General features: G+C 46.9%; 8 protein-coding genes across 8 annotated transcripts; 4 read left to right on the top strand and 4 right to left on the bottom strand.

Annotated features, from left to right (window-relative positions):
• Positions 1–745: 745 nt before the first annotated feature.
• Positions 746–2,586, bottom strand: F5891DRAFT_1191695 (uncharacterized protein; the record flags this gene model as incomplete). The annotated part of the gene is made up of 7 exons (XM_041367488.1): positions 746–916; positions 972–1,016; positions 1,073–1,291; positions 1,349–1,426; positions 1,475–1,648; positions 1,705–2,128; positions 2,183–2,586. 7 exons carry the CDS (start codon positions 2,584–2,586, stop codon positions 746–748), a joined length of 1,515 nt encoding a protein of 504 aa, XP_041223348.1.
• Positions 2,587–2,872: 286 nt separating this feature from the next.
• Positions 2,873–8,247, bottom strand: F5891DRAFT_1191696 (WD40-repeat-containing domain protein; the record flags this gene model as incomplete). The annotated part of the gene is made up of 10 exons (XM_041367489.1): positions 2,873–2,940; positions 2,992–3,430; positions 3,486–4,079; positions 4,128–4,204; positions 6,092–6,254; positions 6,313–6,456; positions 6,525–6,595; positions 6,673–6,832; positions 6,892–7,071; positions 7,207–8,247. The coding sequence occupies 10 exons, from the start codon at positions 8,245–8,247 to the stop codon at positions 2,873–2,875; spliced, it is 2,937 nt and encodes a 978-aa protein (XP_041223349.1).
• A 1,834-nt stretch (positions 8,248–10,081) lies between these two features.
• F5891DRAFT_1279965 (uncharacterized protein) lies at positions 10,082–11,680 on the top strand (the record flags this gene model as incomplete). The annotated part of the gene is made up of 2 exons (XM_041370381.1): positions 10,082–10,098; positions 10,146–11,680. The coding sequence occupies exon 2, from the start codon at positions 10,163–10,165 to the stop codon at positions 11,678–11,680; it is 1,518 nt and encodes a 505-aa protein (XP_041223350.1). The 5' UTR covers positions 10,082–10,098; positions 10,146–10,162.
• Positions 11,681–11,844: 164 nt separating this feature from the next.
• Positions 11,845–14,765, top strand: F5891DRAFT_1047412 (uncharacterized protein). The gene is made up of 12 exons (XM_041362354.1): positions 11,845–12,213; positions 12,279–12,529; positions 12,583–12,696; positions 12,756–12,831; positions 12,883–13,039; positions 13,089–13,248; positions 13,299–13,523; positions 13,572–13,635; positions 13,688–13,806; positions 13,857–13,997; positions 14,049–14,112; positions 14,163–14,765. The coding sequence occupies exons 2-12, from the start codon at positions 12,285–12,287 to the stop codon at positions 14,601–14,603; spliced, it is 1,806 nt and encodes a 601-aa protein (XP_041223351.1). The 5' UTR covers positions 11,845–12,213; positions 12,279–12,284; the 3' UTR covers positions 14,604–14,765.
• Positions 14,766–14,974: 209 nt separating this feature from the next.
• F5891DRAFT_1149317 (uncharacterized protein) lies at positions 14,975–19,145 on the top strand. Its single transcript, XM_041365090.1, has 15 exons — positions 14,975–15,411; positions 15,465–15,606; positions 15,658–15,914; positions 15,965–16,742; positions 16,795–16,898; positions 16,949–17,041; positions 17,092–17,252; positions 17,302–17,539; positions 17,591–17,701; positions 17,759–17,836; positions 17,885–18,004; positions 18,054–18,129; positions 18,179–18,415; positions 18,473–18,656; positions 18,707–19,145. Exons 1-15 carry the CDS (start codon positions 15,049–15,051, stop codon positions 18,780–18,782), a joined length of 3,018 nt encoding a protein of 1,005 aa, XP_041223352.1. The 5' UTR covers positions 14,975–15,048; the 3' UTR covers positions 18,783–19,145.
• A 364-nt stretch (positions 19,146–19,509) lies between these two features.
• Positions 19,510–22,057, bottom strand: F5891DRAFT_516920 (xanthine uracil permease). Its single transcript, XM_041372119.1, has 12 exons — positions 21,610–22,057; positions 21,447–21,562; positions 21,287–21,389; positions 21,146–21,235; positions 20,955–21,099; positions 20,711–20,905; positions 20,600–20,661; positions 20,438–20,544; positions 20,320–20,385; positions 20,149–20,263; positions 19,851–20,099; positions 19,510–19,790 (listed from the first exon to the last, which is right to left on the bottom strand). Exons 1-12 carry the CDS (start codon positions 21,965–21,967, stop codon positions 19,657–19,659), a joined length of 1,740 nt encoding a protein of 579 aa, XP_041223353.1. The 5' UTR covers positions 21,968–22,057; the 3' UTR covers positions 19,510–19,656.
• Positions 22,058–22,915: 858 nt separating this feature from the next.
• F5891DRAFT_1047424 (uncharacterized protein) lies at positions 22,916–24,901 on the top strand. The gene is made up of 5 exons (XM_041362355.1): positions 22,916–23,031; positions 23,083–23,096; positions 23,152–23,352; positions 23,406–23,935; positions 23,986–24,901. The coding sequence occupies exons 1-5, from the start codon at positions 22,986–22,988 to the stop codon at positions 24,533–24,535; spliced, it is 1,341 nt and encodes a 446-aa protein (XP_041223354.1). The 5' UTR covers positions 22,916–22,985; the 3' UTR covers positions 24,536–24,901.
• Positions 24,902–26,166: 1,265 nt separating this feature from the next.
• On the bottom strand, positions 26,167–26,821 carry F5891DRAFT_901630 (uncharacterized protein; the record flags this gene model as incomplete). The annotated part of the gene is made up of 2 exons (XM_041373472.1): positions 26,167–26,253; positions 26,303–26,821. Coding segments are annotated over 2 exons (606 nt in total), but the record flags the coding sequence as incomplete, so codon positions are not given.
• Positions 26,822–26,877: the final 56 nt, after the last annotated feature.

Genomic DNA, 26,877 nt, shown 5'->3' on the forward strand with positions numbered 1-26,877 from the left:
AATGTTTCACAGGCGATGTTGTAAAGCTGGAAGTCAATCGTGATTCGAGACCAACTCAAGGCTAGCCAGATCGCACCTTTTGCCAGCCAGCTTGTAGCGCAGATGCTCAGTTGCCCGGTCAGCATCCTCACATCTTGAATTTAACATCTATAGACCTGGCCACGCTACGACTCATTTCAGCATATGCTTCTGGAGTCCTTTGCCATTGTTTGCGCCCCAAAGTTCACTCCCAAGTGCATACCACATTGCTTATACCACTTGTGTCTTAATTATTTTCACGGCTAGCTTTGGAATTTTCCGCCTCACCGACCCCCCAGGCTTGCAATTTTGGACTGCAATATCAAGGAAGCCTTCCACCCGCACTCAGAGGTACCGGTCTACACAGTGCGTAGCTTCTCGAGTGGGTCGCCTACAGCTATTAATTGGTTGTTTAGGACGCAGACAAGGGGCATCATCTAGCATTGATAGTACTAGGTATTACTTATGTTCTACGAGGTTACCAAATTTGATGGTTTGAATGCAATAAAACGGGGTCACTGCAATGTATGAGTCGTGACTGGTACAGACATATATTAGTAAAAGTAAGTATGAGTTATGACGACAAGCATCTGCAATGGTGAACGTTTAACATTACTAATAACATAGAGAGTCTGGCTTGCAAATTTTGAAAGTGCGGAGTGAGAATATCTAGCTTTGGCATTGAAAGTTTGTCAAAAAAAACCACAGAACATGTTTGAATGTGAATCTATACTTGGTTATAAGAATTGGACGAATTTTCACCGATGTTAGAGTGGATCCACCGGTCAAAATCAGTTGTCTGGAAGTCGTCTTCAGGGATTGCTTGGCTGATGATACTGGCAGTGGCTTCATCCAACAGTACATCTAACTTGTAGAAGCACGTATGGGTATGAATGCCCTGGTACACATTTAACTCTCATGAATTTCAGTATGACTCAGAGGATAAAACTTACGACAGTTCTTCCCCAGCTGTGTTCCCAATACATGTCAAATTTGATCTGTGCAGTGGATGTCAATGACTTGATCATTTAGAATTTGGCTATGGATCATGTACTTTGATGTGTTGTGTTGCATCAACTGGTAAGACTTCGTGTGCAGTGGCACTGCGCAAAAACAAGCGTGACCTATACACAACATCATCGCTGCTAGAATCCTCCTCAAAGAGCACGCTGCCATCAGCAGCATGAGGGGTTCCTTGACCACGCAAGTAGCGCTTCAAGTGCACCATAAACTGTCCTGCCAATGTGACATAGTCCAGATTAGGATTGTATCCCTGTCATAGAGGGAGGGAATACGAAGTAATTGGCTCAGGGCAAATGATATCGATGACTTGCTGAGGAAAGGTCAGAATGCGACCAGCAAACATTTCTTGCAGGATGGGCTGTGCAGAGCCGTCTACATGAAAGTACTAATGACAAGAGATTAGAAATACTCTGAGTGCGAACTGCTGACTTACATCACAGAATTTCATATCGTCATGTATGACATATTGGAATGCAGACTCTAGAGCACTATAGACTGTGTGTAGTCTGTGTGCGAGAGGTGTCTCATTACCAAAGACCATATGACAAATCAGCCGCTGCCCCAGGTCCATCTGTGCTGCTTCAGAGAGATAGCACAGTTGATTTATCTACAAGATCAACAGATTAGATATTTCTATTAGATGATTGATCACTGAGCATTTACCTGTATTGTACCGTCCACCTCTAAGATCAGTGAGTACGGATCACAGGCAGGTGCAATACTGAGTTCTCTGTGACCTGAAGGACTGATGACAGAGGATGGTGGCCATGAGCGCAGGTGTTGACTTGTCATAGGTGACGTAGCATCTAAGAATGGTTGTGCAATTGAAACTTCATAACCATCCAGTAGGTAGACGAGCAAATGTGGCAAGATGGGAAGCAGCTCCATACCAAGGATAAAACCAGTATGGATAATGAGACTATAGGCACGAAAAGATATGATATCTTCATCACAAGGAGGAAGAGATGTGACTGTGGGCATGTAGTATCCTTTGGACATCAGCTGCCAATGGCCAGAATGTTGGGTGATCATAGCGATTAAGGCGCCCCAAAAGCTTCGCATGGGACCATCTCCTACACCGTAGCCACTGTAATCATGCAAGTCAGTTGCAACATGTCAATGATGGTGTGTTTTGACCTACATAGTTGCATCTATAGAGCCTGTAATGAGATTCAAGGGTGTGGCATTGGTTATCTCTGTATCATCCAGGAAGACTAGTTGGCTGTCACTCCCTTCTAGACACCAAACCTTACATAGTGCCAGGAAGCTTTCGGCAGCCTTCTGAGCATTGGGGGTGGTAATATGAATGACATGGTCTTCCTGTCCAGCAACAGCTCTATGCAACTGAAGGTCATGTTCGAGTCTGTTGCGCCATTGACACAATGCCACGTGTGGAGAGCGAGGAGTAGTTTCAGAGGTAAGCAGAGATGCAGAAGAAAACAGAGGTGAAGATGATACAGATACAGCAGGGGGTGTGGGAGCAAATGGAGATGAAGACGACTCAGAAGAGGATGATGCAGATGATGTAGAAGACACAGAAGACATAGAAGCCGATAGAGAAGATCCAGACAAGGTAACACTAGGACGTCATGGCTGGGATATAGATGCCAGAACAGTAGGAGTACTGCTTATTCCACTGTTGGTGAGTGCATCTAAAAGATTCAGCTGGCATGTTTGAATGGCAGCAGCTGCTTGAACTGGCTATAAAACACCATCATGAGTATCATATCTGATTCAAAGTGTGATGGCATACCTGAGTAATACATATAGTCAAGCACTGAATCTCCTCAAGTTCTTCACGAAGTGATGACTCAAAATGACCATTCCAAAGTCACGGAGCAAGGCAACAATGCATGCCATGACCATCAATTGGTCCTGCAATTATATCCCACAGAGGGACTGCCAATATGATCAGTGTCAGTAAGATGACGGTAAGCAAGAAATACTTACGAATGAATACAAGGGTATGATCATGGTATGGTGCAGATGGGACAGGGAGTCTGGACCCATTCTTTTGGATATCATTGTGGGTCAGATGTTCCGGTGATGACCTTGCAGGTAGAAGTTTGGCACCATGTGTAGAACGCTGTCCTTTACCCGTCAACAGGAAAGACCATGGGAATTGAGTCATTGGAGTTGGTAGGCTGCTCAATGACGGAAGTGGATGTGAATCAGACCCAGAAAATGCAAGGCCAACCCTCTCGAAATGAGAGCACAGGGATTGATGGAATACAGGACCAGCAGGATCATCTTTTTGAAAACTGTCTTCAATCTCAAAGACAAGACCAAAGTTGCGGGCCTGCAAAATGAAACTCGCGATCTTTTGTGGTATAGGTGCACGAATTTCTCGGAACATATGTTCATATTCTGTGTGCACCGTCCCATGCATCTAGGATGGATAAAGGCCAATAAGTGTAAATCAAAGACTGCGCAAAAAAATGTACAGGCTCAGGATGTAGTACTACAAGGTACTTCGTGGTTTCATGCCAGCATTGGGTCACACTTGTTGACCTCGAGTTTCGACTGGTAGGATGTCTCGACGAGGAAGCCACAGCATTAGCCGACCTTTCTGCCTGGCGTCTTTGGATGGTTGGAATTACTGAAAGCAGTGACCGGGAAACACCTTGCCCATGGTGTGACAAGCGACGATTGTTGGTTGTTCCAGAGATCGGAGGTCCTGGAGGATTCCATGGAGGGAGGGATGCAGCAGACCACCTGGCAGGTGTAGCTGCAGGTAAAGAGGCTGGCATATTTGCCACTGGTGCAAGCAACAAGCCAGAATTTGAAGAAACTGATGCTAATGGTGAAGTGGGAGGCTGGAGATAGCCTTGCATGGAATGGGGCAAAGTCACTGGAGGGGTAAGTGAAGACAAGGAGACATTTGTGGAAGCACTGGTGCTGGATCCATGTCTACTAAAAAGAGATGGTGTGCTTGGTTCAATGGAGTCCCGACGCTGGGGTGAAAGTGGCAATGAATGTTCATAATATGGGCAAGAGCAGAGCAAACACATTGCTCGAGGATCCCCAGGTGAATTATTCTTACAGAATTTTAGCCTGATGCTAGGACTCATAATTGAAATACATACCGTCATGAAATGTTGTTGGGCTTGATCTGGACAGTGATGAAGAGGAAGGGATGGGACATCAACAATGACAGCATGATCTTGCTCCGAATGTGAGCATGCACATGTATCAATCTAATCAAGATGGTATCACTTTTGAGCGTCAAAGATGAATTGAGAAACTCACCCCAAAAATCTCAATATACCCTGTGCAACGGCACCCACTCCCATGATGGCAGTGCAATGTTTGTATAGGCATGTTATAGAGTTCATTCATCGTCAGTAGAGTTGGTACTGTTGTCACACCGAACGCAGTCAGAAGAGAAGGTGGGTTGTTCAAGTTTTCGCACTTTTTGGCATTGGCCCGTGCGCTTTGCCATCATTCCATGAAAACTAAGGTCGAAGGATGAGGAACTCTAGTCATTGTTGCACATGCGCAGAAAGCTTAAGTGAAAGCATATCCCGAAATAGAAATTTAATCATATGTTCCGGAAAGTGAAAGTTGGTTTTGGGAAAGAAAACTCACACGACCGGAAAGCGAAAGTGTTGATGATCAAACCCAGACAAATTTTGTCCGCTGGCACCCTTCATATCACTTGGACATCAGACAGTGACCTCAGACATTGGATTTGTCCTTTGGGCATTGAACTAGGATATTGGAGATTGACCTCGGACATTGGACATTGGACATTGGACATTGACCTCAGACATTGGATTGGGACATTGGGCATTGAACTCAGACATTGGACATTGACCTCGGACATTGGACATTTGATTTGGACATTGGATTTGGACATTGGGCATGGAACTCAGACATTGCACATTGACCTCAGACATTGGACATTGGATTTGGACATTGGGCATTGAACTTGGACATTGACCTCAGACATTGGGCATTGAACTCGGACATTGGACATTGACCTTGGAAATTGGGCATTGCACTCAGACATTGGACATTTGACTTGGACATTGAAATCTGATTTGGAACATTGAACTGGGATATTGGACATTGGACATTGGGTATTGGACTCAGACATGAGACATTGGACTTGGACATTTGACACTGGACTCAGACATTGAATTTGGACATTGAACATTGAACATTGAACATTGATATCAGACATTGCAAATTTGACCATTTATCATTCACACACCCTCTGTTCCTAATATTTATTTTAATTTTTCCTTATTTTGTATTGCACACAAACTGTGGAGATATCGGAAACCACATTCATGATTTGTTCTGTTCAATTTCTTTTTTCTTTTTCTTTTGTCTAAATATGAGACAAATGTAGACATTTGGCTTTCAATTTGTCCCCAATATTGCCATTGATAAAGTAATATATTCATCATGACAGAAGGTCACAATCTTGTTTTCATTTTCTTTTCTGACAATGTTTGGAACAATTCAAATGGTTCTGTGGTCCTGATTTTGTCTGTGTTTTTCCATGAAACACATCATACAAAAAGTTTTGATTTCTCCATTCATTTTTTCTGATATACTTTTTCAAAAAGAATCATACACCATGTTGCTTCTAATTTGTATAGTATTTTGTTCTGTGACAAAGGTGAACATTATTCTAAAATTGTCACCTGATATATCATGAAGACATTGAAACCACAAAATTTTAATTTGTTTACAGTTTTCTCCGTTGGAAATTTACAAGAACATTATGATTTTGTTTCATCATTTTTAGGCAGATTACATGACAGATAAATTTTGACCTTTTCCTTCAACAAGTTTACAGTTTTTCCAGCGGAAAAGATAGATCCCGCACCCAGTGAACTATCCAAGCAATACAGTTACAGTCGAGGTACAAGCGAAAATACTCGAGGATCTCTGTATCAAACTATACGAGTAATTGCTCGCTGCGAGTGCACCATCTCCATGGGAAGCATAGAGAGCATTTTGATCTTACTTCAGAGCTGAGCGAAGTACAGTTAATGATTGTAGACGAAGAGACGGAGAGACACTACTGAATACTTACCAGTGAACCAGGTGCGTAAGTCGCCCTTCATATCATCATCAATCTTATCCATCATGGACTGACACGCTTCGACGGCCGCTTTAAAACTACCTGCTCGAAAGAGTGCATAACACTGTTGCTGGTTCGCGGTTTGCCACAGGGACTTGAGATCCCAACCAAATAGCTGTGGAAAACACGCAGTTGAGCACGAAAGAATTTTCGGTTGCGTCATATCAGCGTACCACGACAAATTCATCGTACGTCACATGAATTGGCGATTTATAAAAGAAAGTGCTAGCATTTGCAGCGACAGTGAAGTGTTCAACAGCTTCATTGTGACACGCGCCCTCCAAGGCAATGTTTCCTAGTTGGACGCGTAGATAGGCCTGGTGTACGAAGGGCAATGATCAATGACAACACATGAACTTGGCGTGAGCGAGTGTATGATACTCACTTCTACGATACGACAAGCGACAGGATCGACATTGGGACAAGCAGCTAGTTCTCGGATGCGAAAAATCGCCTCTTGATGTTCATTTGCATTGAACAATGCAATGGCCTGAAAACCGCAGTGAAGCACGGAGTATATTGGAAAATATTACCTGCCTTGATAAAGAAAAGGAAGTGATCGGACTTGAAATCTCGGTTCGTGAACGTGGATGCAAGGTCAAATGAGATCCTCGCAGCCAGAACCTGCTTTTTCCCGCAGAAGGCAATGCCCTCGGAGATATGGCCTGCCAACGATGGCTGAATGCTGACGGACTATGCCATCATCAAAGTTAACCTTTGTGAGGAGGTCACGATGGGTCAGTCCGTCTCACCTGAATTGCGTCTTGAAGTGCTTGGTCCCAGTCGCATTTTCGCGCCATAACAAATCCGCGATTGGCATAGGCAATGTGATTCTTGACGTCAGTGTAAATATCTGTATTTAGCACCCTTTCAGCGGTAGGCCAGTCCCCAGCTATGCATGCGTTGCGGACTGTCGAGTTCATAGCGAGGACCTGCATAAAACATGTTCATGTTGCGTTATAAGAGTCAAAGGTTGGAACATGCCTTGAAACCAGAGTAGGCTTGAACCTTGGCATAAAAAAAGGCGCTTTAATGATGAATGGGCAGGAATATGAAAACAAACTTACCTGGTGCATGGCCTGCTCCTTCATGAGGCCGTCCTTTGAACCATCCTCTGGCAAAGCATCCTCGGATGTTGGCCACTCTGAGATCTTTTTGTCCACACCTCCACTGAGGACGTGATTGCCATTCGCAGAGAATGTGACGCAGTCCACCTCCCCAGAGTGCTTGAATATACCAATGTTTCGTCGATCTGAGAGTCGCCAGAGGCGGACGCGGTTGTCATGAGATGCGGAGGCAAGGAGAGTGCCGTCAGAGTCCACAGAAATGGCATGGATATCCTTGAAATGGCCCTTCCAGGGGTCACCGACCTGCTGCCAGGTCGATGCATTCCACTCTCGTATGGTGGGATCAGCCCCATTACCACCCGAGAGAAGCCGTGTGCCATCTGGCGTCCACGCGAGTGAATAGTTTAATCCTCCACTGATCGTCGTCATCAACTGAGTGGGAAATGCTGGTGGTGATGGGTAATTGTAACTGTAGTAACTGTTTCCAGTGTAATTTTGGTAATGTTGGTAAATTTGGATGTTGTGGTCCGTTGCAATCGCAAGAAGTGCATACGAATGGTGTGACCGTGGCGAATGCTGAACGCAGCGGACAGTTCCACCGCAATTGAGTGTATACTGCACCTGCCACGTTGATGTATCCCATAGCTTCGTGGTAGTGTCAGATGATCCACTAGCCAGTATCCTGACACTCGAAGAAAAGTCGAGTGATAATATCCAGCCATCGTGGGTTTTACTGATTGTTTGGTTGAGTTCCCCAGTGAGTCCATGCCAGACGATAAGCTCTCCGCTCTCATCGCCGCTTGCTATCCATTTCCCATCTCGTGAAACAGCCAATGCCCGCACCCGACTGCGATGCCCCTCCATCTTCCTCAACACTACACCTGCTTTCAAGTCCCACAGACGAAGCATCCCATCATACGAGCCCGTGACCATGCGTTCGTCGGAGCTATATTGGGGTTTGTAAACTGTGATTGCGACCACGCGATCCTCGTGATCTGCAAATGCTCGAATGGGTGTGATGTTTGGGATGAGCGCCGCCATTTTAGTGGAGCTGCAGCACAGTTGAGGGGAATGGCGTCTTGCTTGAAGTTGCAGAGGTGCGTGTGATGGAGTATTTTACACCTGCTTCATAGCATCACACTCTCACTAGACGCCCATAACATGAGGCTATTATCACAAGTACCTTGCTTGACAATCTAAGCGAACGGGCTCACGCATCCAAGTCGTGTCACCGCAATGTTCCACATCAGTCAACGAGGCTGGTGGCAATTGTTTCAGGGGTCCACGCAACAGATAGGAAGACGAACATACACGGCTCACCCGATCCACTTGATTGGCCATGTCCTCGAATTTTAATCAAGTCGCCATCCAAAGACGTAGTATTCCACCGGTGAGATGTTGAGCTTCTCTTCTCTGGAACATTCGTAGCGGACATCCGAGGCTTCCTTTGATCTGCCCTGGTTGCTGGCATCATGGGTATGTGGGATTTGCCATTAGCACTCAATCGTTTCAAACTCTGATTCAAGTCGGCTGTGATTGAACGTTGGATCATTTTGGATTCGGGGTCTTGAATTAGCAACTCCAAGGCACGTTGTTTCTCGGATTTCCGGTGGTTGAGGATAGCAGTGGGTATGGCGACTCTGACCTTCTAGATGGGCCCACCAGCGAAATTCGTGTTTCCATTCTAGCTGTGTCTAGTACACGGAATTCTACACGGAACCATCATGTATGTTGCGTGTAGGGTTCCTAACATTTGAATACACATTGCATACCATATGTGGTTGTCGTGTCATGGATGGTCAAGCTTGTGGCGTTCGAGGCTACTTTTACACATAGAAGCTCTGACTCGGATGACGAGCTGATTCCTGTTATATGTTTGGTACTATTGACGTGATGTTTGGCCCGCTTCTCGTATCAACGGGATATTTCGCCCGACCATTCATAATAAATGGGATCTTAAGTACTTGTCGTTTATCCAGTTCCTCAAGTAAATAGAGGCCTTTAGAGGGGAAAAAAAATCCGGTGTATCAATATGAAAGTAGCGATGAGACAATTCAAATTACACATTGACGAAACGAATATCTCGAGCTTGACCAGTGCAAAATGAACAACACTCCACGGGAGATACTCAAAGATCATCTGAATCATGCGATTTCGTCTTGTGATAGGGGTGCGCTGAGTACTGCAGATGGTGTAAAATAGTCATAAAGGATATAGCAGTGGATAGAGTCAACTGCGACCATAAGCACCACTACGCCAGCTGCTACTAGTATTTGTTGTACCGTCCTGAGGGGGTATATGAACACGATCTGAGCGTTATCGTGGAGGCATTCTCAGTCTTCCGTGAGACCAGCGTGAATAGTAGCACAGGAACGCCTTGCACCAATATACGTCTGGAGTGAATCAATATCGGACGACTCGGTATCCTGTGGCAGTCCAGGCTGCTGTCCAGACGGATGTTGGGCGTCGTCTACTTTATTGTATTCCGGCAGATTGTCAGCAACCAGCCGCTATAAGACACAAATTAGCGAAGCAATGTTAGTTAAAAGGATGCAGGTTACAGTGACCTTGCGTCCTGGTGCTACTTCAACGACTGGTGGCCCATGATTATGTTTTGGTACAAGGAACGAAAGGCGACGTCATAGAAACTGCGTGACTGGATAGTTCGAGGGCTTATTTCGAACTCTCAGTTTCATAGTGGCAATACACTGCTGTGCATTGTGCAGAACAAGGCTGGCTTGATAACGTTCTGAATATAGACCCGCGGATGATCGCATCTTATCATGGGCGTCAAAGGTGGTTCAAAAGTCCGCTCTAGAAAGCTATATTTGTATCCTTCGTAGGGCGTCTAAGGAGTCTCTCAGTAACCACGACTAGCAGAGATCATCGATCGTGAGTTACTCACTATGTATCATGACGCTGTTGTCTAACATTAGCAGACAGCTTTCAAGTCATCATGGATGGCTCGGACAGCATAGGCGCCTCCAGAACTGACGACAACGACTTCAGAGATCTTGTTGAAGAAGTATTCGACGAATATATCGTCAACGAAATACCAATTCGTCTAATTCATATCAGCAACGATGGCCAGGGGCTGAATTTCAAACTCGTGGACAGGAATTTCGTCAAGGAGCACTTCAAATCAGTCCCTGACGAGATTTATAGAGAATTTTGCAACGAAAGGCTCGTAGACAGGGAGGGCCGTATCAGAGAGCGGATGAAGGAGACATTCAAATATGCTATCTTCTCCCATCGGTGGCTGTTCAGCGAGCCTTCGTATCAAGATATGCCGACGGAGCCAATGAAAGTCCAAGCTGAGCTCGAGCCTAAGTGGAAGAAGCTTCAAGAATTTTGTCGTAAAGCGAAGGTTGACCATGGTTGCGAATTTGCCTGGTCAGACACGTGCTGCATAGACAAAACAAGGAGCGCGGAGTTGGACGAATCCATCCGCTCCATGTTTCGCTGGTACAGGAATTCCCACATATGCATCGTACACCTGTCGGGGACGGAAGACCTTGCAGCTCTTGAAAGGCAGCAGAGGGGTGGAACAAAGATCGATGTTTGGTTCACAAGAGGATGGACACTCCAAGAGCTCCTTGCTCCATCGCAAATCAAGTTTTACGGAACGAACTGGCAGCCCCTCGTACCGCTCTACGACTCCAAGAGCGACAGAGTCAGCGATACCATCATGCGAAAGATAGAGAAAATCACAAACATTCCTCTCAGAGATCTTAAATCGTTCAGTCCTGGCACAAATCGAGTGCCGGAAAAGATGTTGTGGGCATCGAAGAGGAGAACGACCCGCGTCGAAGATATTGCATATTGCCTCATTGGAATATTCGATGTCAGCCTCATGATCGCGTACGGGGAGGGGAACAGGGCCTTCTTCCGTCTGATGGAGGAGATAATGAAGAGATACGACAAATGGGACGTGTTCCTCTGGAGTGGCAAATGCTCCCACTACAACGCAGCACTTCCTCACGATCCACGCTGTTATCCTGTGGGATATCAGGAAACGCTTGTAAAGCGCCGACACGAAGCAGACAATGAGGAGGAATGGAATACAGCAAACTACGGCATTGGGGATAGGCTTTTTGCCTTGACTAACCATGGCCTCCGAATCAAGGTGCTCTGTCTGTCTGTCGATCTACAACAGACAAGAGACGAGCCGCATAATTCGAGATACCTTACCTTCAGGCATCCGGAGTTCATTCATGATGTGGTGGTGAGGCATATTGGCGCAAAGCGTGAACCTCATACCACCTGGGCAATAGCTGTCCTGGACTACTGGGCTAACAGCAGTGGGAGTGGTTTCATCGACAGGGTTAGAAGAGAACCATTTACCGCGTTTCTTTTGTCCATGGATAAATCACATGCACCAGATGCGAGGTGGAGGAAGGAGATGACAGAGGAGGTTATTAGAATTCGACCAGCCAACCACTATGAGAACCCTTTGGTCGAGTTGTACCTTTAATGATGTGGCTTTGCTGTGCTCAGATCGAAACCTTTTGACCTCGAGCTCATGTTCTTGAGAGCGGCTCCATTCACATCAAATTAATTTCTGGAGTAGTAGCGGAGTTTGAATGGCGTACTACAAACCGGGCCCGCTCTCGAGATTTGATCTACTACGAACAAGTCCAGACTGGTCATAGCCTTGCCGTTTTTAGCATTAATGCTCCAACAGGATTTGAATCTTTTGATGAGTCCGTTCTTTGACGTCTGATCTGCTCCGCCACAGTGAGTACAGCCATCTTAGCTACATCTCACGGGTGCGGGAAGGGCCCTTGTATTGGAGTATCATTCCCTAGTAATACTAATACAAGGCTGAGTACGCACTGGCAGCTTGTTCAAGCAGTTGCCAAAGGTCCTCCTACCAGTGGTGGTGTTGACAATCCACTAATCACTATAGTTGTCGACCAATCTTCCTATCATCGCTTTTATGATCCAATCAATGATAACCGAACGTTCTGCCCCGGTTTTCAGCCGATATTGAGGTGTATTTCATCAGTGAGCTATACATATAAGATATTCGCACGAACTCACAGAGCTCACAACTCCTCCTTGTTTCGCAGCTGGTCATGCAGAACCAGGTAATCAAGCAAACCCCGCGACAACAAATCCCCTCATTTGAAATCGGCTCACAAAAGACTCCAGGTCCACTTGTGTCCATTGCACAGGTGAAGGGGCACCTCCGCCTCCTTAGAGCGTTCCATAACCTGAGGGTTATAGTAGAAGAATGCAAGGACCACAGAATTCCTACCTTTGCAGCCCAAATGGATAGAGATAGCCGGTGGATGTGGTTTATTACCCTGGCTATCGACAGGTTCGTCAAATCACATCCATTCAATGACGTACACACCATGATGCCTAAACAAGATTTGAGCGATGGGTCAAATCTCTGACATTCGTACCTCTTGAGAAATTCATCAACAAACAGTTCCCACCCATCGACGTGTGGATGGTTTGGCATGCCTATCTATTGAATCCGTGGTAAGTTCTGTACTAGTGAACCCTGCGGAGTTAATGATTTGAAATTTCACCTTGGGCAGTTGGTACGAAGAAGACTGTGAACGTCTCCTCATTCTTCAACAGCTCCGCCTCCTCAACGTGTTCGTCGTTTCTTCTGTCAGTTCTTGCTTATAGTTATTTTCCTGGACACAAGTTGACCATGTGTAGATCGATGTTGGAAAGCTTGCAAGGAATCAGCCATCTGCCTCGCGGATGGCTGCATGGCACAAACAAACTGGGTCATTCTTCGATCCATTTGATGCCATGGAAGAATTAACTCATAAACAAATGGAGTGTCCTCGGTGTCGGACACGTGTCTTCGTTCGTGAGTCAAGAGGTTCATTCACATCTTCTAAGGCTGATATATTTTACAGCGTTTGTCAACGATAATGGAACCGGCTACTATGAGCAGCAGTTTAGTGCTATGTGTCCTCTCCCAGGATGTAGACTGAAGATCACAAAAGGGAATCTAGCCGTGGCGAAGTTCGTGCGAGATCTGACAGAGTCAGAGGATGGGAGCGAAAATTTTATGGCGTTGAGTGGCACTATATCCGATACAATTTCCATCGCTGATAAGATTACAGTGGAAGTCTATTCTTTGGCAACGGAAAGCGAGATCCTCGACGGGCGAAGGCAATCAAAGATCAACTAACTCAGTCATCACAGTTTTGTCGTAAGAGTCCTCAGTCTTCTAACCAGCGCATTGCTCGACTGGACTGGGAGAAAGAAAATAAGGAAAGCATTGGTTATTCCTGGCCACTATTGAAAGATGCTATAGTGGTAGCCCTCAGAGATCAGCCAGAGGCGACGTATGTGACCCCATGACGTGCTAGCAATGATTTCTTACCCCAATTAAGGAGGACCAGAATTTTGAGTGCATATGAAGACGACAGTCCGTTTTCTATCAACCTCATTTCCGCGGTGAGTTGCAATGTTCCCGCTTTTTGCTATATCTATAATATTTTTCGGCTAGGTGCTGCGACAAGGGATATTTACCAAAAGGATCGACGAATTAGGCTGGCTTAAACCTGGCATATTCAAAGAAGGTAATAAGTTGCAACTCCTGGAACATGCTCTGCTGCGTTATCACTGGTGAGGACAAATATATAATAAGCGCAATGATGACCTGATCATTACCGTAGTTTCCTCGATTTAGCAGCAGCCTCACCGAATCTCATCTCTGTCCCTACACTTGACATTGACCTGATTTGGCACAGTCATCAGCTGATGGGTGGTAGGTACGGTGTTGATTGTGATATATACATAGGCCGTCGTGTTGACCAGTGAGTGAAGTCTCTTAGTTCATAGCTGAGATGATCTAATATAGCTTGCAGTCCACTCACCATAGAAGAAGCCATTCTTTCAAGAGCCCTTGATGATACTTGTCGTGCATGGCAGGTAATTTGAGATATACTTGTTATTGAGAATCTTTACTCATCAAAACTCAGTCGCGATTTCACATCCCATACATGCAGTGCGGTTGCCCTGCACCAGACAAAACTTTATTTGAGAGGCTTATGCGCGTCCTCCGACAATACACGGGAACCCGAACGCGTCTTCAAGCGTCCCTCCATCCTGACCATCTACCCGCCACGCATCCCAGCCTTCACAATGCTGTCCTCGACCAAGAACGTGGAGCCTTTGGAACTTTTGGCAAACCAGCTCATCCGCAACGAGACGAGAAAGACCTTGTCAGACTCTCTCTTCCATTGGGGGTTCGGAAGAAGCGCTCGAGAAAGACTGATCCGGAACTTCCACCGCAGTTGGAGGAGGGCTTTGTTTCTGAGAAGATGACTGAGGAACCTGTATCCCTTGGTCCCGCACCTCCATACGTCGGCTATGAGTCGGATGCTCGTCGTATGGATACTCGTTATGTCCATGTCATTTGACACATACTTATGATCGGAATGATCACTTGGATGATTTACGCAGCTATCGATACTTTATGTAAATACTCATCTGTTCACCGGTTCTCTGATGTCTGTGACTGACTATGCACAACTATCTTTTACCTGGGACAAAGAACGAGAAAGCACGATAAATATCTACAATTTGTGTGAAATGCGGTGAAATTTACTTCAAGTCTAATCTTGGAAGTTGGAAAGGACACATAGGATGGCCATACGGTTTCCACGGGACTCCACTGTCCAGAGTCTGGCACTGGCAGCCGCACAAGAAGTTGTCTTACTGTATTTGGCACCAACCTTTGGGTTCTAACATGTACAAACAGTCGGTTACCCATTGCAGATGTACGGTGGAAGTACGAAGTAGTTGGTCTTGGTAATTTCAATTGTATCCTGCGCTTGTAAACCTACTGGGAGCTTCAAGTTTTTCATGGCTGACGCAGCTCCTATAGATGGTCCAGTGCTTGACCCTTGGCAGGATCCCCATCCTTTTTCTTCCGACGTCTTACCGAACGGATCCAACCCTTCCGAGTCCGTAGATTCAGAGGATGCAACGCAGGAGTCTGAAAGTGGCGAAGATGAGTCTGAAAGCCGAGAGAAAGATGACGATGATGAAGAGGAGGAAGATGATGTGGAAGGGGAAGGGGAAGAAGAGGAAGGTGAAGATGAAGACGACTACGAAGATGAAGAGGAGGATGAACCAACTCTGAAATATGAGCGTATGGGCGGGGCGGTTAATGATCTTCTCAAGAAGGACTCGGCTTCTGCTCTTGCAGTCTCAAATAAACTTCTGGTAAAGCTTTTACCCTAATGTGAGTAGGAAAGGAGTGACCCCGAATCATCTAGGCACTCGGAACTCACAATGGTATTGTTCACATTGTCGATTTAACGGGTAAACGCATCAAGTCGTACAAACCCCATCAAGCTTCAGTGAGCGATGCAGAGTTTGACAGTACTGCCGACTTCGTAGCGACTGCTTCCATCGATGGTAGGGATAGGTTCTGCCTCGGCCATTAAATTCTAATAACTTTATGATTAGGACAGGTCGTTATTCAATCCCTCTCGACCCATGAGTCATACATGTTCGACATGAAGCGACCAATCCGCACTGTAGCACTAGAACCTAATTTTGCCAAGAAAAGTACACGATCGTTTGTGTGTGGAGGCATGGCCGGGACACTGGTACTGAGAGAAAAGGGCTGGCTGGGGCATAAGGAAACAGTCCTCCACTCCGGTGAAGGTCCAGTGTGGCATGTACGATGGCGAGATCGCTTAATTGCGTGGGCGAATGACTCGGTGGGTTCGCATTGATATATCCTGACCATATTGACACTGTCCATGAGCAGGGAGTCAGGATCTACGATACCCAGTCCCAGATGCGCATCACATTCATCGAGCGCCCCGCTGATAGCCCTCGTGCGGACCTTTTCAAGTGCACTTTATATTGGCAAGATGATACGACTCTCCTGATAGCATGGGCGGACCACATCAAGATCGCGCACATTCGAGAACGCCCTCCTACTGCAACCGCATCAGGCAGTTCTAATCAACCTCCTTTCATTGTTGAGATTACCGCTGCTTTCCAACTTGACTGCATGATCTCAGGGATTGTATCAAACTCACTCTCGATGCCAAGATCCCTGGACACATCCTCTGTGCAGGATGAAACGCTGCCATCATTTCTGATATTGGCTTACCAAACACCAGATACATATGGCGACGAAATGACGGAAGATCGTACAAGACAAGCTCGTAAAACAGCTGAGCGCCCTGAACTACGGATAATCACTCACACAGGTGAAGAGCTATCGGCCGATGCACTTGGTGTTACGAATTATCAAGCATGGAGTTGCAACGACTATGTGATGGCGGAGGTCGACGAGCCGAATTTGCCAGGGACATCAGGAAGATGCCATATCGTAATTAGTCCCAAAGATATTGTCATCGTGCGGCCCAGGGATAGGAAGGACCACATCTTATGGCTCGTAGATCATCAGCGATATGACGAAGCTCTTGACGAAGTAGAGAAGCTTGACGAAGACGAATGCTCTGCGGAAGGCGATCAGTCTGAGATCAGTCCTATCGCTATAGGAGAGCGATATATCAGGCATTTGGTGGCTGAAGGTAGAACCACGTTTGATACCGTTTCGGCAGATATCAGCTTAAAATTTGTCAGGCAACTTTGCTAAGGCTGCAAGTCTTTGCCCGAGGGTCTGTGGTACAGACGTCGAACGCTGGGAAAGTTGGATATTTGTTTTTGCTCAAAGTCAGCAATTACAGGTGTGTTGACTCTGTGATGCCATACACACGCATTTTAGCTGCTTTCGCAGACAATCATTCCTCATGTCCCAACGGAGGCACCTCAACTTGACCACCTGGTCTATGAGATGATTCTTGCACACTTCCTTGTGCATGATAGGCAGGTATATCACGTGGATGTCCTGGACGTCATTAGGACTGATCTGTTGTCTAGTCTCTAATGCGCACTATCAAGGAGTGGCCGAAGTCGATTTATGATATATCCACTGTCATTGTTGCGGTGCAAGCAGAACTCGAGCGATCGCCATCGTCATCAACCTCAAAAAGCTTACCTGCACCAGACGCTGTGATTCTCATGGAATGTTTGGCTGAGCTGTTTGTGTCACCCATGGAGTTATTTTGCTCTCGCTGATCTCGCCTCTAGTTATACTGCTAATCGACAGTACGGAAAAGCTCTGCCATTTTTCCTCCGCCTCAGACGACAGAATGTATTTGAACTCATCCGGGAGCATAATCTATTCACCGATGTGAAGGATCAAGTACTCTTGTTGATCGAGTTTGATCAAGAGCTCCTTGAAAGGCGAAAACAAGAAGGCGCAGAAGGCGAAGTAACTTCCAGCGAAGCAATTGCTCTACTGGTGGATCATATCCATTCTATACCTGTGCGATCATCACGTTCTCTCGTCTTCTAACTTGTCTGAACAGTTGAACAGATCGTTCGCGTGGTTCAGCAGCTTCGTGATCGCCCCTTCTATCTCTTCCTTTACCTAGATGCTTTATTTAAAAAGGACTCTCAGCTTGGGTCTGAGTTCGCTGATCTTCAGGTAAGCCCACCAGTGGAAAAGAGTTTGAATTCCTGTTATATCGATGCACATTTACAGGTTACGCTGTTCGCCGAGTTTGCAACACATCGCCTGATTGACTATCTTCGGGCAAGCACTTCGTATAATCTTGAGGCGGTGCGTCATTTACCAAAACTGGTCACATAATTATCTGACATCCTTCAGGCGTACAATGAGTGCAAGAACAGGGATCTTGTAACTGAGATGGTGTTCTTACTTGGTCGCATGGGCAACAACAAGAAGGCGTTAACGCTCATTATTGAGCGCCTAGGCGACGTGCATATGGTACGTGATTTGGCAGATGAAGACCAACAAAGAGTGACATTTAATATAGGCCATCGAATTTGCTAAAGAACAAAGTGATGATGACCTTTGGGAAGACCTTCTCAAATATTCTGAAACACGTCCGAGTAAGTGACTGATGAAAAGCAACTTTTGCATAGCTCTCACCCCCTGTAGCTTTCATTCGCGGTCTACTGGAAAATGTCGGAGCTGAAATTGACCCCATCCGTTTGATTCGTCGGATCAAGAACGGATTGGAAATTCCTGGCCTCAAGGAAGCATTGATCAAGATTCTTCATGACTTTCATCTTCAAATCTCCCTTATGGAAGGATGCCAAACGATTCTCAATGGTGACAGCTCCGACCTTGCTAAGACGCGTTCAAAGGGTCAGAATAGCGGATTTTTCATGAAATGTGCGAAAATTTGTTACTGTATTTTTGCGTCGTTGATAAACTGGACGCCTATTCTAGCAAGAACTATGTGTGTGCTATGTATGCAACCCCTACAACGATCACCACAAGACCTTCTTTTGCTATTCTTGTGTCATCATGTAGTTCATGCCAGTTGCGTAGATGGCATGACAGATATTTACAACGAGGAACCCACTGAAGGCATAAATGTGCTCGTCAGTGGAGTAAGCGCTAAGATTGCTTTGTGAGTTTACACATATCTGCATTGTTCTACTTTCTCATCTTGTTCGGTAGCGCTTCTGTAATACGGGCTAAAATCCCTCAGGGTTGTCCTGTTTGTTACCGGAGGAGCGAAGGGAACCTAATGTAACTACAGATTTCGTCCCTCTTTTGCATGATTTACTGTATACCTTGCATTCACGCAATCATTTCTTCTGGATACCATTTCACTTACGGATTCACACCGAGCGTGTTCAACTGCTGGTGGAAGTACTAGATCTCTTTCTCGACATGCAGACATTCCATCAGGCCTTCTGATCAAGATCAAAGCAAAGCAGCTTAGCAATTGCAGTTGGTCACATCATCTAGGTCAAGTTTGTGTTTACATAACTTTGGACGCTTGCGATAGTCTTGCAACGGGCTTGGGAATATCAGTTGAATTCCATTGGAATTCCACCTGCTTGATCTCTGAATAGGTCACAACTTTCATTCTTGATCTAGTGTCTGAATTTCCAAATCATGTATGGCGTACTCTCACCTTTATTAATATTCTGCTGTAACCCAAGGAGTAGCATAATGCTCTTAAACAATTCTTGGAGGCATTTTTTGTTGCTCACACCATCAAACAGGAAGGTATATAAAAAGTCGGCCGGTACGACCGAGTCCCCAACGTCGAACGACAGCGCTGTAGCAAGAATGAATATGGCACGCCGCATGTACTTGAGGAAGAATACAGAGACCTGAGACAGCAACGTTCGCGACAAGGAAGATTGTGACAGGGATTGAGTATCGGAAATGGTTAGTACACCTGGAAGAGTGCGAAACACAATACAGGCAACAGTCAACCGGTGAGCCACCGATATTCCATGTCTTATAAGCTGGAATACACTTCTATACACGACGTTATGAGACTGTTTCACTCGCGAACGAGGCACGCATGAGATTCAATGTTCAACCGCCAACTTGGCCCGCAGGGGAGTGTATCCACGTTGAAATTGGCATGCGCGGTACAAATCATATCCGAGTCATCGCTCCCGTCCTAGCACCTGAATCTCCAAATCCTGCGCAACATTTACAACCTCCTCATCTTCGTCCTGCTGTGGCATATCCTGCGGGAGTATCAGATTCAGCACCAAGGCAACGATGCCAGATATCAAAACTGTCGTCAATGGTATTAGTATCGTGTGACAGTGGCAAAGCGTGAAACTTGTTGACTGACAGGGCGTGCTTAGCACAATCGTGATGCTCTCAAACAACCCTTGGAGCCCTTTATTTGGGTTATTCACACCATCAAATAGATAAGTGAAGATAGTGGGCACAAGAAGGTCCCCAACGCCGAACGACAATGCTGCGGCGAGGATGAATCTGTCGCGGCGCGTGTACTCGATGTAAGAAAGAACGCGGAGGCCTGAGACGGCGACGCTTGCGAAGAGGAACGTCGTCACACCGCCCAAGACGGAGTTGGGTACTGTGAATGGTAAGTGCCTGAAAGAGGACCAACAAGACATAAGGCATACTTGCAAGGAAGAACCCTGAGATCTTTCCGAGGCAACCGAAGATGATGAGGAAGGCACAACACCATCGTCCTGCGGTGCGGTTTGCACAGCGAGTGACAGAAATGACACCATTATTCTACGCCAACCACAAGATAAGACCAGGCACCGCAATGATAGAAGATTTTGTCAAACCTGGGCAAATACCGATAGAGGAGTGACAGTAAATAGGGCCGAAATAAATCCACCTATCCCATCGCTCTGCAACATAAATCAGAACATCATTAGTAGCCATGTCCATGGAAAGACAAACCAAAACGCCGCCTTGTATTCTTGAATCGAAATCCTCTCCCTCGACAGGGATACGAGACACTTCCGAAGACGCGGTTATGTCGCCAATTGCTTCCATTGTCGTTGATACTGACATCGACGTTTCATTTAGTCAGCCTGTCCCAAGAAAAAGAGATGTGCTGACCGTAAACTGCTAGCATAGGTAAAATAGCTGGTGGATACACATTAATCTTGAATCGATATACCCTACCCAACAGTCAGACTTCGTATCAACATGCAAGAATGGATATTTTACCATAAGAATGTGATTGCAGGTGCACTCGTGATGGTACTTCCGTCGATGTACCCAGCTGCGCCAGTAACGATGCATCCTACTGCAAGCCCAACGATGATACTCGCATTCTTGAGGAATGGAGAGCCGAAAAGTTCTGTGAGAATTATGCTCACGAAAGAGAGGAACCCGAGACCTATGAACTGAGGAGAGCCCCATCTGTCATAGAACATCATCAATGTGCTGGATTCAAATGCGTCAGACATACGGTAATGCATGGGGAGACCCAACTGTCGGGCATAGCTGATAGATCCCGCTAGTCGGGCGCGCTTGACATCCATTCGAACCACCACCCCAGTCAAGGATGCCAGAGGACCCGACGAGAGACGATCCGATCATGAGGATACAGGTGCCTGAGATAAGTGAGCCTTGAGGCACAAAGCCAAGCCGTAACCATACCAGTGACTATGGGAGGAAAAATCCGTTGCAAAATCCGCGGATGAAGAAACGACAATCCGATCTCTAAAAAGGCACAGATAAGGGAAGTGCCTTCATAACGTCAGTAACTTAGATATTGCTGGGAACTCAAGATCGACCTACCAAGTAGCATCCCATAAGCATCTGGGCACGGACCTCGCGTGACAGTGCCATCTGCAGCAGTTGTCGAAGGACATGTGCCGTTGGCGTACATCATGTTGAAAATCTGCGTTTATCCACCTTATCAAATAATGTTACACATATAGAATGCAGGCGCGCATACGGCACTTGCTGTGCTGAGCGTAGCAAAACTCGTCCCGACCACGGACAAAAGCCCAGTACCGAGATAATAGCGGCCCCATAACTTTATGCGTGACATTTGTACTAAACTTAGAATGCCTGATTCCTAAATCAGTTCTGCATGAGTGTAGGTTCGTTAGACATACCAGACCCAATGAGTGAAGCTGATATCATGTAGGATGATGTGTCAGAGTCCAGCATCAAGGCACTGGCAAGAATGATGGGCGGTGCAATGAGACCTGCAAGCATCGCAAGTGCATGCTGCAACCCGCTTGTTATAGCCAGCACGAGCGGGAGTTCATCATCGATGCCATAAAATGGCGGTTGTTTGCTTCTAGCTGTAGGAAGAGATGGTAGACAGAGCCATCGATAATCATAGTCACCAAACCAGCCATGTTTCGTAGTCACTTTCTGTCGTACGACGCTGAATACAGAGCGTGGGTTGGGATTGGCAGCAGGTGACGGCTGTTCTTTGGTTACTGAAGACGTGGAAACATGCGACATAATAGTGCTATGCCTGGAGAACTCAAGGCAGAGACGTCTGAGTGCTGGTCAGGGTGTGCAGAAGAATCCAGGGAAGGATTCGGCTCCAGCGGACCTAGCTTTTATTATCTCTATGCAAGCACGTGTGGCAGGCACGGGCGCCTAATCAGAGGAAGTTAGACTTGATAAGGGCTACGTTATTGAGGGGTATCTGAAACGGCCGAACCGTTTGGGATGAAAGATGCCGATAGGCGTCCCCAGACTCAGCCCGTACTTTGGCCCAGACTTCGTCCCACACATAAGGAGCAACGCAGAGGGTTGAATGATACGCCTGCTCACTGTTTTTGGCATGACAAGGGCTACGTTATCGAGGAAATAGCCGGTCTGGGACGAAAGATGCCGACGACTCGGCGTCCCACGCACAGTGAGGTGTGACGCAGAGGACCGAATGACACGCCTGGTCACTGTCTGCAGTGCCAAGGACCTACTTCCATGAACCTTGGGAGCATTTTGAAAGTACACAATGCCTCAAACCGTGAATGTATCCCACTTGTACTTGTGCAGTAGTTATAATATATTTGATGGATCAAATAAGCCATTATAGACTGTGTTGTTCTAACCACACAGTGAGGACATACCTTTGCCACATCGGCTTGCCCGAGTATCCGTCCAAGTTGCCGCAACAGATCGAAAGAGGAATTACGAATAGCAACGCCGCAGCCTGCACAGATGATCAAGATTCAAGAACGATGCAAATTGCCGATCAATGCAGAGAGAAGCTGAAAAAAAAAGGCAACATCGGCCTGTTGCGACGAAGACATCACAATGGTCATTACCGGGCAGGCAGCGAGAAAAGGATAGAGAGCTGGCGGGCACAAAAGAAAATATGCAACAGGCGCGAAAAGTGAGGTTCACCAAATCTGTGACGTTATCACCCAATAAGGGAATCGAAATAATATTGCACAGCCACGACGGACCACGTTAACCCATACCTTCAGCGCTCCAACTTTCTCAACGCTGTTCACCGTGACAAGCAACCATGGCGAGAGCGCAGGATAGTTTCACTTTTACGGTCGGAAAGCTCGGTAAGTGACTGGCACTTGACGCGTTCATAAGACTCATAATATTAACTCCAGATGCGGGCATGGCTGTAAGTCCAACTTGAAGTTCAGTACGTCACCCAAATATGAAGTGACGCGGTGCAGATCCTTCTGGGCGACCGAGCTCACCTAATAGAGTTTCCATCGGTACTACTTCCTCCTGGAGCAACAACTGGGTCTATAGTCAACATCTCGGTCCACCGGAACGTGGCTCAGGAGCGAAAGCGAGATCACGAGTTCTGGTCGCTCCAAGAAGATATCTTAGAGACATTTGGAAGTCACTCGCCTGAGAATCCGCAGCTCGAGGTGAGCAGCACCCACTTTATCTCAGTCCACCTCGCTCACACCACTATTTTCAGGTCCGTAATGTCACCCAAACTTCTGTCACGCTCGAATGGCCCCCCATTAAGCTCGCTAATGCGAAGTTACGTTCCCTCGACATATACAAGAACAGCCAACGCCTTGCCTCGATTCCTAATGCACTCACCAACTACTCCACAAAACTTTCTGGACTCTCCGTAGATACCCAATACACTTTTCAACTCCTCCTCCGTACTTCCGCAGGAACCTATCCTTCGAACCTCATCCGCGTGCGCACGCACACAATTGCAGATACAAGCGGAATTTCAGTTTGCTTCGCAAATGTCACAGACAGCGTGTTGCTGGAAAATGCAAAGCTTGCTTTGAAAGAGATGCGCGCAAAGTGGAGCGACAAAATTCAAATCGATACGACGCATTTCGTGTGCACTACTCCTGCAGTCACGCCCGCAGGTGCGCAACCAGCCGGTGGTGTTGCAGCAGCTCCAGGTGCAGAATATCAACGTGCCTTGCAGTTGAGCATCCCTGTGGTTCAACCGCAGTGGATTTTAGCGTGCCACAGCGAAAAAAAGTTCGTTTGTTCTATTCATAACGCTTCTCGTTGACAGTTTTTATGTTCAGAATGGTGCCGATCTCGGGCTACTATCTCGGGGTCACCCCGCCCAATTCTGGCTACTCCCAGCGTCCCCAATCGATGTCACAAGCCTCTCTCCCCAGCTCCAGCGCAGCTCATAAAAACTCGGCATCGCGTCAAAGTCTCCCGTCAATACGCCGTCCTACACCACCGTCGGCAACCACACAAGGGCCGATCAATGAGGAAGAGGACGAGGAGGAGCAAGCGCCCCCACCGAAACCGTCTCCCTCTGAAATGAAGCACAAGAGCAACGGTACGATGGATAGGAATTTCAAATTTCCGACGTCACCAACTCAAGCTCAAGTAGTGCCACCCGTACCCTCTCTTCCTACGCAACCACATGCTCCGAAGCCCGAGCATGAAGCAGGTTCGAACCATACGAATGAAGATGACTTGACGCCCGTGGCGGTAGTCGTGCCATCTAGCGTAGAAGTTCCTCCCCCTCCTCCGGTGGAGAAAGAGATCCGGAAGAGTTTCGTGGAATCTGAGGATGGCGAGGAGGAAGTTGGCGAGACGGTGGAAATTGATTTGCGGTGAGAATAGCAGACTGTTTGTCGTTTACTTACTTTGTTATGTAGCCTTTGGTGTTTTGAACTTGTACTTTGGCTGCCCTGTATGCTGAAATGTTCGACGTTTCAGCATATAAATACCATTGACATTTCGTTCTGCATATCATTGTTTCCAGAAAACGCAGAAGAAACAGGGCCAGTCTATAATGATGATGGCGAGCAGGAAGCGGGATGACGTCACAGTACCTCCTCCCAAACCTATCCAGAATTCGCTGATGCAGTTCCTAGCGTTCCAGCACGACGCAGTTGAATTGAAATAGGTAGGCTACTTCTACAAAAAGACTCCTTATGTAACATTAAATAATATTGCCAATATACCGCGGTGCTAAATCTACTGAATTGCAGAAGCCTATGGAAGCGGCGAAGCACCCTTAACCTTGAGCTTGATTTGGCAGCTCGCATATTCATCGATGACGCATAGCTATATTCGTTGGACTCCTAGTATCCTGTTCCTTCCCAGCGGATGAGATTATACCTTTTCTTTCTTTTTCTGGTTTGAGATGGGTACAGAATGTAGGGACGTCTGGGACGAATGGTGGAGCCTGAGGGAGGTTATTGGTATGAAAGTGTAATCTGTACCTTTCCGTGGTGTACGGTGGTGACCAAGGATTAGAGAGACGCTTGTAGACATGTCTTAAGATGGTGAGCCCGTTCTAGTTGTTTCATATGGATGGGGAGATCTAGAGGGTTTACCGATTCTAGATATTCAAATCATCAGATTTCATGTGGGTAGAGATACAAGATTGCTTCCTAGCAGTCTGGTACAGCGATTAAGTTAGGATGGATACAGATTGTGAATCTCCAGATATAGTGGGGTAGTAGCATACAAAAGAAGGTTATATCGACTGCCAGCGCCGTACTCGTCAGTGTCATCGCACTGACTTAAACAAGGGACACACCAGAATAATAGTAGTATAATATGTCATTCACACCCATCCAGTCCCATCCACACAACATACACCTGACATCTGACATGCAAGATTTGACTCATACACCCACCCTTCTCTTCTTCACCTCCCTCCCCCTGGTTCGTCCCCTGTCATCCCCATCTGACTCACATATACCCTTCTCACTCTCCTTTTCCCTCCCGCGCTCACGCAGCACACGCACAGAACCGCCTCTCACGATCATTCTCGTGCGCGAAAGACTACGCTCTTCCCGTGCTGCGCTCCGCGTACGTGGTTTACTCATGTTCTCGTCAGTAGGAGGGCGCGTTTTGTCGTCTGCAGTAAGGCGGGTCTTTTGTTCGTCTACAGTAGAGCGCGTTCTTGTGCGTTCTCGAGTAGGACGGATAGGGATATTCGGTTGTGGGTCGGTTTCAGATTCGGAAACGGCATCTACGGTTGGTGATGCGACGTGAGACTTGTGGAGGTTAGATTTAGGTCTCGGATGGACGAGGGTAACTGAGGATATGAATGAGCCGGATTTGGAGAGGGGTTTGGGTGTGGGCCTGGGCGTGGATGTTTTTGAAGTGGGCTTGGGAGTTGACTTGGGTGAAGCATCGACATTTGCTTTTGCGATTGCCTTGGCTTTGTCTTTCTTCCTTATGCTGGCACTCAGGTCACTGCCAGAGATGGATACGCTCCGCTTGCGTTTACGGCCGTGACATCCCGTCGCGGCGCAAGAAAATAGTTTATCGTCGTGGATGGTAGAATCTGCGCGGAAACGCGCACGCCTGGTGTCTGTCTATATCTGAAATCAGTCTTTGAATTGCAAAGCACGAGATAATACTCACTGTGTGTCTTCCCTCATAACACCACCCATCCGGGGGACCCATATCTCCCGTCCCTTCGACACTGCTTCCACAGCAGCACCACAAGGTCTCATACGCAGCACGATCGACGAGTGCGCTTTCATCATCATGTGGAATGCGGCAAGACGTGTCTGTATTTGAAAGTTCAAAGAAAGAGGAGTGGCAGCGCACGCAATGGAGTTGTGGCGGCGGGGAGAGTTCGTGGAAGAACTGGGTAAGGGCAGTGAGTGTACGTGGGGAGGGGGGCATCAGTGGGGGATCGGAGGTCGGGGAGAGGTGGGCGAGGGTGTATGTGTGTAGGGTCTGGGGAGGGACAGAGCGTACGAGGTCATACAAGGCGGTTGGGTCTGTTACCTCTGTCTCGGGCTCTGTCTCGGTAGTGGGTGGTGGTGTGGGCGAGAGGGCTACTGGTGAGTCAGTGTGTGAAAGTGAGGGAGAGGGTGTATGTAGTTGTGCGTTGGGTAATGAATCGGACTTGCGAGTGAAAAGACTGAAGACCATCGTATAGAGCGTTGATCTGAGTCTTTCGGTTAAAATACTTAGGTGGTAGATAATGA

This window comes from Suillus fuscotomentosus (assembly GCF_016647785.1).
Source record: "Suillus fuscotomentosus strain FC203 chromosome Unknown F5891scaffold_44, whole genome shotgun sequence".
NCBI classification, from domain to species: Eukaryota; Fungi; Basidiomycota; class Agaricomycetes; order Boletales; family Suillaceae; genus Suillus; species Suillus fuscotomentosus.